The sequence below is a fragment of the Hyalella azteca genome, unplaced genomic scaffold, assembly GCF_000764305.2.
Source record: "Hyalella azteca isolate HAZT.00-mixed unplaced genomic scaffold, Hazt_2.0.2 contig1302, whole genome shotgun sequence".
NCBI classification, from domain to species: Eukaryota; Metazoa; Arthropoda; class Malacostraca; order Amphipoda; family Hyalellidae; genus Hyalella; species Hyalella azteca.
The window spans coordinates 1-13,443 of record NW_025931624.1 but is presented as its reverse complement, the minus strand read 5'-3'; the positions used below and the strand labels follow the sequence as shown (position 1 = coordinate 13,443).

Below are 13,443 nucleotides of genomic sequence, written 5' to 3'. Positions count from 1 at the left end.
AAGCACAAATTCAACTTTTGAAAATGTATAAATAAATTAAAAAATTTCTGTCTACTGAAATTATACCTATATTAAAGGATATTGAAGTATTTGCAGGAGTTAATATTTTTCATAAAAAAGTCAGAATTGATAAAATTTTTGCATTTCTACACAATTTTCTGTTGATTTTTATTCTTGTTTCAATATTTATTTATTTTAAATCCTGTGAAATCATTTGCTTGATTTTGTGTATGTGTAAATATCTTTCACTTATTTGTACTTTGTGGTCATAATGCTGATGTTAATTTTCCATTTACTTTTCAGATAAAAAATTTAGGTGCCATAATGTTAGACTCAGCAAATTGTAGATTCTAGTCTTCATTTATGATAGGGAATATTCTGTATTCTGGAATTTTTATGCTGTAACTTTGCCCATGCAAGCCATGAAGGGAAGCAGGGGCTGTCTTATGACAGTGTTGGTCATGTGCATGCTGGGCTGCCTTGGCTTCACTTACAGACAGCCCAGCATCATGGTGGTGTTGCTGGCCAGGAACAAGGAACATACTCTGCCCTATTTTTTGACTCTCTTTGAACAATTGGACTATCCCAAGAGCCGCATGGCTCTTTATATCAGAGCTGATCATTGTGAAGATCAAACCATACCTATTCTGGAGACATGGCTTCAAGAAAATAAAAAGTTTTACCATTCTACAGATGTCATGCTGGACAGAAATTCTACTCTTTATATGGGTGAGAGCAGCCGTACTGAACGCAGTGATTCATCATATGAAGGAATTATTGATATTAAAGAAGCAGCACTTGCTAAGGCTCGCTCCATGTGGGCTGATTATGTTCTTTTCTTGGACATGGATATCTTCATTGTAGAGCCTGACATCATCAATATATTATTGGAGGAAAATCAGCCCATCATTGCTCCAATGATCCACTCTCTAGGGAAATATAGTAACTTCTGGGGTGGCATGTCTGAAGATTATTGGTATGTGAGAACTGATCAATATTTGGACATCTTAGAGAAGAAGCAGAAGGGATGTTTTAGTGTGCCTATGGTTCACTCATTTGTACTTGTGAATCTAAAAGTGAGTGATACTGATTATTTAACCTTCAATCCTGACAATGTCCAAGGACACCTACTTCCTCTTGATGACATTATTGCCTTTGCTGTGTCTGCTAGAGAAGCAGGACTAGAGATGACAATCTGTAATGAGGCTACTTATGGTTACATGAATCCACCTGTGGTTGACAAAGAACAAATTGACTTGGACTTACTACGCTTATCAAGTCTCAAGTTGGAAGTTTTGGCATACTCTTCGCCACTGCCAGTTTCTCCCATTTTGTCTAAGTTTTTGCCACCAGCTCGTAAGAAAGACAAGCTTGACTTTGACCAAGTTTACTTGATAAACCTTGAACGCCGCCAACTGAGACGTGATAAAATGAACCATTGTTTTGATGAGCTGGGCCTTGATGTGCTAGCCATTGATGCAGTTGATGGGAAAACTTTGAATGACTCAACACTGATTGAAATGGGGATTGAAGTCATGGCTGGATATCAGGACCCTTGGAGTGGTCGGAAGATGACCTTTGGAGAAATAGGCTGTTTCCTCAGCCATTACAAAGTTTGGCAAGATGTTGCCAAGAATGGCTACCAGACTGTAAGTTATCATTAATTTCATTCAAATTAGTAATAACCAGTGGTAGGCACAGTCCGCTAACCACACTAAGTAGCGAAGCTGACATTTTCCTTTGCAGGTGTGCCACACTGATGGCTGACTACGTCAACATATGTACATCAACCAATCACGTCTTTTGTAACAAAAGACAAGATTGGTTGATGCATTCAGCCATCAGTGTGATGCACCGGCTAAGGAAAACGTCAGCTTTGCTAATTAGCAGATTAGCTGACTGCCCACCACTGGTAATAACCAATATCTTTTATGTTTATCAAGTTTAATACCATACCTACTTTTATTTATAGGGAACTTTTTCACTATACCGCATGCATCTGTATTTACTGTTTTCATTCTGCTAATTTTTTATTTTTTTTTCTATTTTCAGCCACGGTAGTTATTTTAAGCCTCAAAAATAATTTTATTCCAGAAAGAAGCCTTGCTTCTTAGCAATAGTCCAGTTTTTATAACAGCAACTTACACAAGGTTTGACCTTGATATACTAGGTAGTACTAGTATGTCATGTAACTGTCACCTTGGCTGTGTTCAACTGTGAACTTTTTCAATTTTAATTTATTATTGCAGTATCTGAGAAAGAAAAATATTTTCTTATTCTTGTTTAGCTATTTACAACTTTTCTTAATTTGCTCATGATTTACATTTTTTCTACTAAACTATTACTCCACTGTTTTTATTCCTTGTTAACTCATCACATAGAACCACATTTTGTTATTCATTCATACATCTTGCCCCTACAACCTTTCTGCATCATTAAACAATTAGTTTCTCATATTTTATTTGTTACATCAAAACCTGCATCTTACTTAGAAATTTAGAAGTGAACTTCAACCATAGGTAATGTATACCTAAAATTTGTCACTCCAAATCACTTACACGTTCATGCCTGGTGTACAGGTGCTGTTGTTTGAGGACGACATTCGCTTCGAGCCATTCTTCAGAGAGCACGTGACCAGCCTCATGAGCCATGTGGCGGAGATCAACCTTGATTGGGACCTCATCTACCTGGGCCGCAAGAAACTCAAGCATTCTGAGGAGGAGTGGGTGAGACCAGGCACCATGTTGCTCATGAAAGACTAACTAAATCAAACGCATCTTGACAAACTTGACAACTACAATTGTGTCCTCAATTTGTGAGGTCCAGCAGCAGTCATTAATGAAGTCAACCTAAGAAACAACCTCATCTCCTACAAGAAATTCTGATTCATGATATCTGAAATTTTGCTTTAGAGCCTAGTTAGTTTGAGATCAGTTATTTTCCTTCTTTTGATTTATTGATTAATTTTTATCTATACAGTGGGATATTGAAATAATGCAATTTTGAAGTCAGTATTTAATCCAGAAATGAAAGTTTGTAAATAACCGAAATAGAATTTCCATTAGAAATTTGACATTGCCATTGGAAATTGGAAATAATATTTCGGTTATTTACTGACAGATAACTTTGAAACTTGGCACACATATGTAAAAATAAAATCTAAGCCTTTTTTATTCCTGTGAATTTTTCGAAAAAATGACAGAAAACGTGAAATTGTTGGAAAAGGTAGCTAGTCCCTGGTGTGACGAAATCGTCACGCCAGGGCGTAAAGGGTTAAACTGCATAAATCTACCGCATTGGAGCAGACATCAGTTGAATCTTAATTTTCAGTCTTTCTGACTGCTTTAAGATGGCTTGCCCTGTGAACTGTTGCCTAATTTTCAGTTATTCCACGGTTGTCTACACGAGCGACCCAAGTGCAGCACTAACATTGCACTTGCATCGCAAGTGTCGGACTCTAGCCGCCTGGTGCTTGTGCAGTACTCCTACTGGGTGCTGTGCGGCACTAACACTGCCCTTGCATTGCAGGTGCAGGATTCTAGCCGCCTGGTGCATGTGCAGTACTCCTACTGGATGCTGTGCAGCACTAACACTGCCCTTGCATTGCAGGTGCAGGATTCTAGCCGCCTGGTGCATGTGCAGTACTCCTACTGGACGCTATGCTACATTCTGAGCGGACGTGGTGCAGCCAAATTGCTGGCTGCTAGGCCTCTCGAGCGGCTCCTTCCAGTTGACGAGTTTCTCCCCATCATGTTTGACCGACACCCTGAGGTAGGGTCACTAAATTGCAGCCAATAGTTCATACAACACCACTGATATGCAAGCTGAATTAGAGCCAACAGTTCAAATAACAAAGTTTCATTCCCGTATTCGAGATTTTCATAACAAATTACAGTCCATTGCTCTACTGTCACCCCGAGATTTGCATACTGTCAGTCAACAGATAAATAAATACCCTGAGGACACGCAATTTTAGTCAATAGTTCGACCGAATCTCCGATTAGGGGACACACTATCGCTGTCACTAGTTTAATAAACACTATGAGATAGAATAGTATTGCAGTCTATAGTCTATACTTCAACAGTCACCTCGAGCTGGGCACACTAATCTAATACAAGGCTCGGTTTATTCTGTTCATGACAGTATTTCTTGATATTTCTTCAATCACTTTGGCACTGTCTCGTGTAAATTAGTTATTTATACATAAATTGACAAGATACGGTTCCACTTGTAACTGCAGAATTTGTTCCGTTGTATTTGTAGCTACTCGTGGTCGCTGTAAAATATTATATGTCTGGACGAGTGACAGATCTTCACGTCCACTTATTTCGTCTGAGTAGCTGCCATGAAATGCTGCTTTAATGTATCTTCACTTTGTGACTGCAGCAGAGATATTTATTTTGCAATTTCCGAAATGCCTCTGCTGAAGGAATATACAGCACAGTTAGTGAGGTTGTTTAAATACTCAAGGTTACCTAGTACAACAATTTGCATATCTGCAACGTGGCTCTGCAATGATAGATCTTCATCAGTGAAGGTTCAAATTTGCTCGTGTCTTGATGCGTCCAATGTTTTTGCTTGTGTCAAATCACCACAACATCCTACAAACGAGAGCTCTTCCTTCAGAAAGAGTGGGCGGCAGAATACCCAGTGCGGGACCTGAAGGCGTTCTCGGTAGACCCCTTTTTGGTGTACCCAACGCACTACACGGGCGAGGCAGGCTACATCAGTGACACCGAGGAGTCGCCCTTGCTCTCCTCGGATGACTCGCTCGCCTGGGGTAACAATTACTCGTCATCTGCTGGCCACGTCGTCACTAGGAAGGGCGACGCCGACATTCAGGAGGCTGCCGTGGCTGGCGACCCTCAGGATTTCTTGCCTACCAAGGCCCCTTCAGTGGGTATGGGGAAGCTCGATGTGGGTGCGTTTGGCAAGGAGGAGCTCTAGTTATGTGGACCAATACTTGTTCTTATTTGTTTTATGACAAGACACTGCCTTGGTTGATACCAAAATCGCAATATTTTAAAATCGTCTGTAGTTCCTAAACAGCTTGGTGAGGGGACTCTTGAAACTCAAAGTTGCGCGTAACTTAGTTACAGCTCGTTTTTGGATTGATAATGACCGTTGCATGTTCCTTATTTATCCATTATGAAAGATCAAATTTTTTTGTAGTTATTTAGTTTTGTTTCTGTTACTATTACCTATTCTTTGAGCCGAGTTGGAGTCTTCATTAGGAGACAACCTAGAGACTTAATTCTTACATTTTTAAAAACGTTTTGTATTAGATATTGTTATAATGTTATAGCTTAAACAAATTTAGTATCCTTGTCTGTATTACATTCATTTGCAAAGTTTTAAATGCCAAGTCATTTTTATTATTAAGGATAATTCCAAAGATAATGATGAACATAAATTATTTATTCGAGCGTATTTATGTAGAAGTCGTGCCATGTTTGAGGAACGAAGTAGATCTGCTGCCATAACTGACGTGCCTTCCACTGCCAGTGCCACAAATTAACTGAAATGCTCTTCGTGTTACGGCTTGGCATCTCTCGCTGCCTTTTTATTCACAATGATCAAATTTCTATTTTCAGTTAAGGCCGAAGTTGGTAATTTTAATTTAGAAATTAATTTTTGTTTCATCAAAGCTCTAGGTAATTATTAAGGGGTACCTTTAGTTAATTTTTATTGCATTTATTTTGGAAATCAAGAGCGTAACGAGAGGTTTTCATTTGGACGTTTTCAACGCTTCGCTCTAACATCAATTAGTCCGACATGATGCCATGGATTCAATGAGCCAATAAATTGATTTTTTACGCAACTCAATGCTGATGAAAATAAGTTACTTAGCACAAATTTATTTGATATTTAATGAGACCACCAGAGGTCATATATATGTGGGGCCTATCTGGCCCACAGATTCAATTTATCAGGCCCGTCGGCGAATCTTGAATCTTGCTGAATATCCCAGGTTGCAGATATTGAACAAAATAGAAATATGGCCAACGTTCTCCGGCGATTCAATTATTCTGCCCTCTGTTTACAAGGTTAAATGATTTCTATCCAAATGTTACTTGCCGTATTTTATTAGCTATCTGTTGAATTCACGTCAACAGCAATAATCCGTCACGAATCTCCCGACGATGCCTAAATTTCAAACCTTACAGCAAAATGGATTGCTCCGCCATGACATTTATCAGAATCTCAAGACCCTGCGATGCTGCTTCGCCTGGTAATGTGAACCAGCTATGGTTAGATAATGTATTTTTATACTGTTATCGTTCATAGTTTGTACTGCGTGTTATTATTAATTACTAAGGACTCGTGAAGGCATCTTTTTCTGTATTGCGAACAATTATTTCTAATAACACCGACCGAGCAACTCTTTCAGTCCAGGGATTTATTATCTGCTTGCATGAAAGGTAATAATGATGTTGCTATGTCCACTTATATGGTTACTACAAGAGAGGAAATCAGAATAATTTAAATGGGCATATGAAAATGCGTACATGCGAAATCTCACGGTAATTGCGAGTTCCTGTAGTTAATAGGTCATCGCTTGTAAAATAGTTATGTCTAGATTTGGTTTTACCTGTGAGTTGTCTGCACAAATCTTATTATATTAGTCTAGGTTCGTTTTAAATACTCCAATAAGTTGCTAACCAAACTTTTGTGCGAGTACAGTTATTGCTGAACGATTTACAAGCAAAACGTGCCTTTGCTGTTACCAACGTTTTGTATCGCGCATTCTATAGTCACCTTCCAATACATCTGGGCATTACTCCTATCCTATTGTTTTACTTTAGTTTAACGAGTCGAGTGCATTTTAGCGGCTAAAGGTTTTAAACCGATTGTAGCAACGTTGTCACGTGGGTTAGTCATGTATGACCCTATAATAAGTGATAATACGATGGGATGCTTAACCAAATCTGTTACGATGGTTTTAGTTGTTTGTCACGGTCGTGGTCTAATATTGAACAGCCTAACAGCAATGTTATTTTATTTTTCATGTTCAACAAGAATATTATTATGGGCATATATTGTCGAATCAACAGATCGTGTAGAAAACTTGCCCAATATTCCAGTTTGGATTTGAAATAAGATTTTTTACAAATAATACTACTCGAAGAAACTCTTATTCAATAAAATTTCAAACTGGCACGTAGGCACGTCGGACTTGCATAATTTTTTAATTACCTTCACAGAGGTTTTTTTTTGCTGTTTCTCTACTTCAACTTGTTGCATGACAAGCACGCGTAATGCACCACGGCATTTCCATGTTCAATATCCTTGAACGGTTGACGATTGTTCGTTAAGGGGATTGCAGCATTGGATCTGTATCGAACTTTTCAGTATGGAATATCGGGAATATGTGTCGACGAAGTTGAAATGTGTGCTGTAAGTATTATGTATTAAGCTGTAAAGTTAATCACTTGTTCATACAGTCCCATCAGACCAGTGTCTTCATGAAAAGTAGTATAATAAATTTAGAAGCTTGCAGACGAGCAATCGGGCACCTAGGGATGTTTGGGTTAGGCATTCCAGAAATGAGTAATAATATTTGCCTTGATTGCTTGAGAAACACGCAGGAAAATGAATAAAGGAAATTTCCGGTCATGATTTTTTCGAGAGAAATCCCTTTTACCAATACGTCGTACAATTATTTAAATTAAAGATTTCCCGGTAGAAAAATATACAGATGATGACTTCCCAACACATTTAGTGATGAAGCTACTACTCACATAAGTACAATAAAACGTTCATAGAGAATGAAGAACAGATAGTAATAAAAATATTGGACTCTTTACTCAGTTAATTAGACTGAAGACTGACTCGTGTTTCGCAATCGAGGGAGGGAGCCTGAAGGGTCAAGGAACAGAGAGGCAGTGGAGGAATATAGCGCTCAAATAAAGCAACTAAACCAAGTGGAGTAACAAGTGAGGTATTATTTACGCTACCTACGCTATAATACATTATCAATAAAATACCAATGCATCATTCTCTGCTAGAGTTGGCACGTCAAAATGTAAAACAAATTAATGATAACTCCTACAATTGGCTACTAGATATATTAGCACCAGCTGCTCAGAACTGGAGCAGCAGCACTGAAGGCACGAGACCGCGGATCAATCACGTAGTCAGTCACACAGACTCCAGGAGTAGGGCGATGCCTTGACCACCTCCGATGCATGCCGACCCGATGCTGTACTTCACTTGGCGTCGTCTGTAAGGTGTAGAAGAACGTGTGATTTCATGAAAGGAAAATAATTTCATCGAATGAACACCTGACGCACCCAGTTTAACGTTTCCAATCACTCAACGAAAAATGACAACTTTTCATTCTATGCTGAATCACTGAAAAAAATAGTTCAAAGCTTGTGTTGAATACAAAAACTGTTAAAAGTAGAAATTTAATAACTATGAAAGATGCAGAAATAATGAAGTCAAATAAAAGCACTAGCGACCTCATCTCATGCACTAGGTGCGAGGTTATACGCGCCCCCGACGCGGCGAGCGGATGGCCCAGAGCGATGGCGCCGCCGTTGACGTTTAGGATGGCGGGGTCGATGTCCAACTCCCTCTGACAGGCAAGCGTCTGAGGTGCAAACGCCTCGTTGATCTGCACAAAATGCATGCCTCGTTGATCAGCAGTCCGCCGTTGCGTTCGCTCACAATTTTACTCTTTATAGCACTGAAGTTAGGTCTTTGCGGAGTAATTTTCCCTCTTTATCATTGCTGAGGTAGATCAGCCATTGAAATACCTTAGTAATATTCTAGGCGTCTGTCAAGGGAACTAACTTCAACTAGGTTGATGTCAGCAAGCTGCAGTCCAGAGATTTTAAGGAGCTTCCTGATGGCGGGCACGGGCCCGATGCCCATGATGGTGGGCTCAACGCCAGCGATGGCGTAGCCCACGAGGCGGGCCAGGGGCTGCAGGTTGTTGCTCTTACAGGCCTCCTCTGACGCGACCACAACTGCACCCGCACCGTCGCAGATACCCTGCACGACGCATATTCACATCAATTCAAATGAAGTTGAAACGCATGAAAGAATAAATAAGATACTATACGAGTTATGTACTCGTTACTAATTATGATTGCATTGGGATGGCATCTAGGCACCTGAATTAGAATGAAATGTAGATGACTGGGACTGAAAAACCATAGGCATCAATAATATGAGTAGGGCTTTTTCGTTCAGCAATGATTTATCTTCATTCTTATGCACTGAACATATCAGTCGACAGATTTTTTTTCTCTCAAGAAACAAAAACAACCAGTTTAGCTGGAGGCTTTATCCTGATGCATGTGTCACTCCCAATTATAGATTTGCACCAACAAAATTCACATTCGTAACTAAAAAAACGTTAAGATCAATCTTGTAACTGCACTCCCAACTGCCACTGGTGACAAGACTGACACAAAAGTCAACAGAATAACCCCATGTAACTGACGTAAGCAGTGCCTGCAGTGACAAGACTGACACAAAAGTCAACAAAATAACCCCATGTAACTGACGGAAGCAGTGCCGGCGGTGACAGTTCCATTCTTCATGAAGACTGAAGGGAGTTTAGCGAGGCCAGCCAGCACGGTGTCTGGCTTGGGATGCTCGTCAACGGAGATCTCCTTGTCTCCTTTACGGGTCTTAACGGTCACCGGTGCCAATTCAGCCTTGAAGTATCCTTTGTCATGGGCTAAAATAACCAAAGTCCATTCTTACAATCGCAAATTAATTCTTAGGGACAACAAATGCATTATCAGTATTGAATTGCAATTCACTGAAGGCTAGAGAGACATATTTAAGACACGAGTTATCTGTTACTTTACAATAGATAACAATATATCATGGGTACCCATTCAAACTGCATAAATCGAAATTCAGATCATATTAGTAAAATATGAAAAAATTCATCAATTAGCAGCATAAACAAACAATTCTGGTAAAATTAAATTGTAATTATACATAAAGTTACAAGTACAAGTTCACAACCAGACCGTTTTTCCAATTAGTTTGGCTCTTCAGGGCGAATTGATCGGCATCTTCTCTGGTGATGTTGTACTGCTTGGCCAGGTTCTCGGCCGTGACACCCATGGGAGTGTTGCAGTGGTAGTCGGTCAGTGGCGTCCACAGGGCGTCCTGTGAGGGCCAAGGACAAGCTTAAGTGTTCTGCTATGAATGAAACATATATTTTAAAATTTATTAATAGAAGGACATTTCTTCAATTGTTTATTACTATCATGCAGCAAGTAATGAAATATATTCACACCAATATTTACAAGCTTCAAAAATAAGAGATTACATGACTGCCATAGCCAAAAGAGCTAAGGAATGATAGCTTCTCTCACCTCCATGCCGAGGTTGGCTCCAAGTTTGATGCCGAAACGAATGTCTCGTAGAACCATCGGAGTCATGCTCATGTTGTCTGAGCCGCCAGTCAACACAATTTTGCTGTCACCCATCAATATATCCTAAAGAAAATTGAAGGAGCATCTTGAACATGGGTTTTTCTAGACATATTTATGACAACACAAAGATTCAAGCATTTTTTTCCTACATTAGAGTTTCTAAGAGAAATATGCTTATAATCGAGATCAGAGTATCGTCATCAATAAAATTGTATATAACATTGCTTTCTCAAGTACATCCCTTATCGACTTGCTGGAAAATAAGATATTGTAGGAGAATTAAGCCTTTTCTCATAAATTGAATTACTCATAATTTAATGAAAAAATCATCCCACTTAAATCCACCAAGATTGAAATCAGTTTAATCTTAGAAAATTGCAAGCATGAACGCACATGAGCACCAGTGACCACAGCCTGGAACCCTGACCCACAGAGTCGGTTGATGGTGAGAGCAGGAGCTTCGAGTGGCACACCCACACGCAGACCAACGTGCCGGGAGATGTAGCCAGTGTCTTTGTCTGATACCTGCAAGATAGAGTTGATTTAGAAAATAATTACGTGTAGGGAAATGTAGAAAGTATCTTTGTCTAATACCTGCAATATTGAATTTAGAAAATAATTAAAACAATTTTGAAATTAAGGGAAAGAAAATTAATTAGTTTCCATTGATCAATTTAATATGTGGGTGCTAGCTAACATGCATTGTGTCCCGTGTCAAACAGGCATCTCATTCTATTCATTATAAATATCTTCTAAGATTAGATCATCTGTGATTGAGATGTAATATTCACTAGACGCGGTAGACATTGAGCAAAAAATGCTGGATACTGAGTCAGCATGGGCAACCTCACGTGATACATCACGAGATCAAGATCACTATGGTGGGTAAAAGTAAATAGTCTATAAGAGGGCTGAGCACCTTAGTGAGACTCACAGTAGCCAACAGTCTAACAGACCTAACAGTCTAGGTCTAAGCCAAGTATCTGTCTGTATCCATAATAACTTGTGTATCCACCCTGTATCAAGGTAACATCTGTAGACAGATCGTGTCTTACTTATCCCTCAAGCACTTAGTCAACAAATCCCTGTCCTCGTGTTGAACATATATCAGTCAAGTGGTGCTTAACACAGCCACCTGACAATTGTCAAGAGTTAACTATGAGCAGGATACTCGATCAAGAATACATTTAGACATTAAAATACCATTACACTTTTATCCTTATACCAAGACTTTCAAACATATAAAAAAATGGTAGTTCAAGCACTCACCGAGATAACATTACCAATGACAACAGAGTCCACAAGTTTAGGATCAACTTTGGCATCAGCAAGTGCAGCTTTTGCAGCTACCTCCTGGAGGTCAGTGGGTGATACTTTTGTAAAAGCTCCTCCCATTGCCCCAAAAGGTGTGCGGCGGGCACCAACGATGAAAATACCTGAAAATTTGTAAAATATTTATAATAGCAAAACTGATTGGCAAGCCATATACATTCAAAGACTTCTACTAAATTCATAGTATCAGTTCATAGTTGACTCATCCAGTCTATTATACATATATAGGTACTACTCGCCAGAACAGAAATCACAGAGAAACTGACATGCTGTGAAAAAATCAATAAAACAAATTTCTGGCAAGCTACTTTGATTATAAATGAAAAAGTTATTCAGTTATGTTAATGGTAATTTGTAAGATGAAATTAGAATTATTTTCTCAGAAATTTTGGTAAAAATTGAAAAATGAATGACTGGTTCGGTTCATAAATAGTTCAACTAAAGTATCAACCTTTTATCATTGATGAGACAACCAAAATCCACAGTTTGCTAATCAAAACCAATTTTAGGCTAAATAAAATTGTGACCTTGTAATTACAAACTTATTTCATGTGATTTTATGCCATAAACTCACTTGCCCAACCCAGATATGGATATACTTTTTGCAGCATATTGAACATTGTACACCAAATAAAAATTTCTGAATTTCTCTTAAATTTAGATGTACCATCAGTTGGGGTAATAAGGGACAGTCCTCCAACATTTCGTAGAAATGTTGTAGCAGCTAAAATAATCAAACTTTGCAAAACTAAAAATAGTGGTATAAAGTTCAACATTTTTACTATCTATGCAGCATAAAGCAAGTTGAGAAATCATACATTTACTACCTCTAAAAAATCCCTGAAAAAAGTGTGAAAAGTGAGATATTGAAAAAGTACCTCTGCTAAGGTCTGTACCAGAAGAAATATTTCTTGTATTGACAAATTTTACTTGCATAAAAGTTGCACGCTGGTGTTGGCCTAAAAAACGTGACCAACAGAATTTTCATATCTCATTCCAAGAAAAAATTGCAGCCATTTCTGCAAAACAGTGTAATGAGGGACACCCCCCTGGGGGAATAAGGGACACCCCTAAAGTTGCATTTACAGTAGAACCTTTGTTAGCAAAGGCTCCAGTTAATGAAAAAAAATCAATTAACAACAAAGAATTTTGATTAATTTTACATTGCAAAGTGAAAAAAATTCACTCGACAAAAAATTACTGCATCAGCCATCACAAAATTATGCATTAGAATGTCATAGATAGAATTCAGCACTGGGATACAAAGAATGAAAAGTAATTAACCTAAACTATCATTTATTTCTCCAAAAAATATGATGGTTGTCACTAAAATATTCCTTCCTGTTTCAGGTATGTTTTTTACAATCTTTTTTGTTATAGTGAAATCACTTGACTCAATTAAAACTGTGCAAAATTACAAGCCATCCTGTAAGCTTACAGATAAAGAAGAAATGCTACATGGTTGCTGATATGAAGCTTGCAGTGGACAAGGTCGTTGTCAATGCTCAATGGCATGTCCATGCATGCAGTAATATAACATTAATAATATGGTAATGTATGGATATGGTAATATCATATCAGTAAAGGAAAAATGAGTACCTAGAAATCTCAGTCTTCACAGAAATGTCATTTATTCTACATTTACATCATCTACCAATGAAGAGGACTTCAGAGTACTGTTAGTAATGGAGGAGTACACTCTGC

At 38.5% G+C, this 13,443-nt stretch overlaps 2 protein-coding genes across 2 annotated transcripts; one reads left to right on the top strand and one right to left on the bottom strand.

The window, feature by feature from the left end:
- Positions 1–302: 302 nt before the first annotated feature.
- Positions 303–6,788, top strand: LOC108665877 (glycosyltransferase 25 family member-like). Its single transcript, XM_018152685.1, has 4 exons — positions 303–1,649; positions 2,580–2,726; positions 3,610–3,771; positions 4,628–6,788. Exons 1-4 carry the CDS (start codon positions 414–416, stop codon positions 4,946–4,948), a joined length of 1,866 nt encoding a protein of 621 aa, XP_018008174.1. The 5' UTR covers positions 303–413; the 3' UTR covers positions 4,949–6,788.
- Positions 6,789–7,608: 820 nt separating this feature from the next.
- On the bottom strand, positions 7,609–11,843 carry LOC108665878 (3-ketoacyl-CoA thiolase, mitochondrial; the record flags this gene model as incomplete). The annotated part of the gene is given in 8 exon segments (XM_018152686.1): positions 7,609–8,225; positions 8,467–8,621; positions 8,801–9,001; positions 9,520–9,695; positions 9,997–10,138; positions 10,348–10,470; positions 10,801–10,932; positions 11,677–11,843. Coding segments are annotated over 8 exon segments (1,178 nt in total), but the record flags the coding sequence as incomplete, so codon positions are not given.
- Between the last annotated feature and the right edge of the window lie 1,600 nt (positions 11,844–13,443).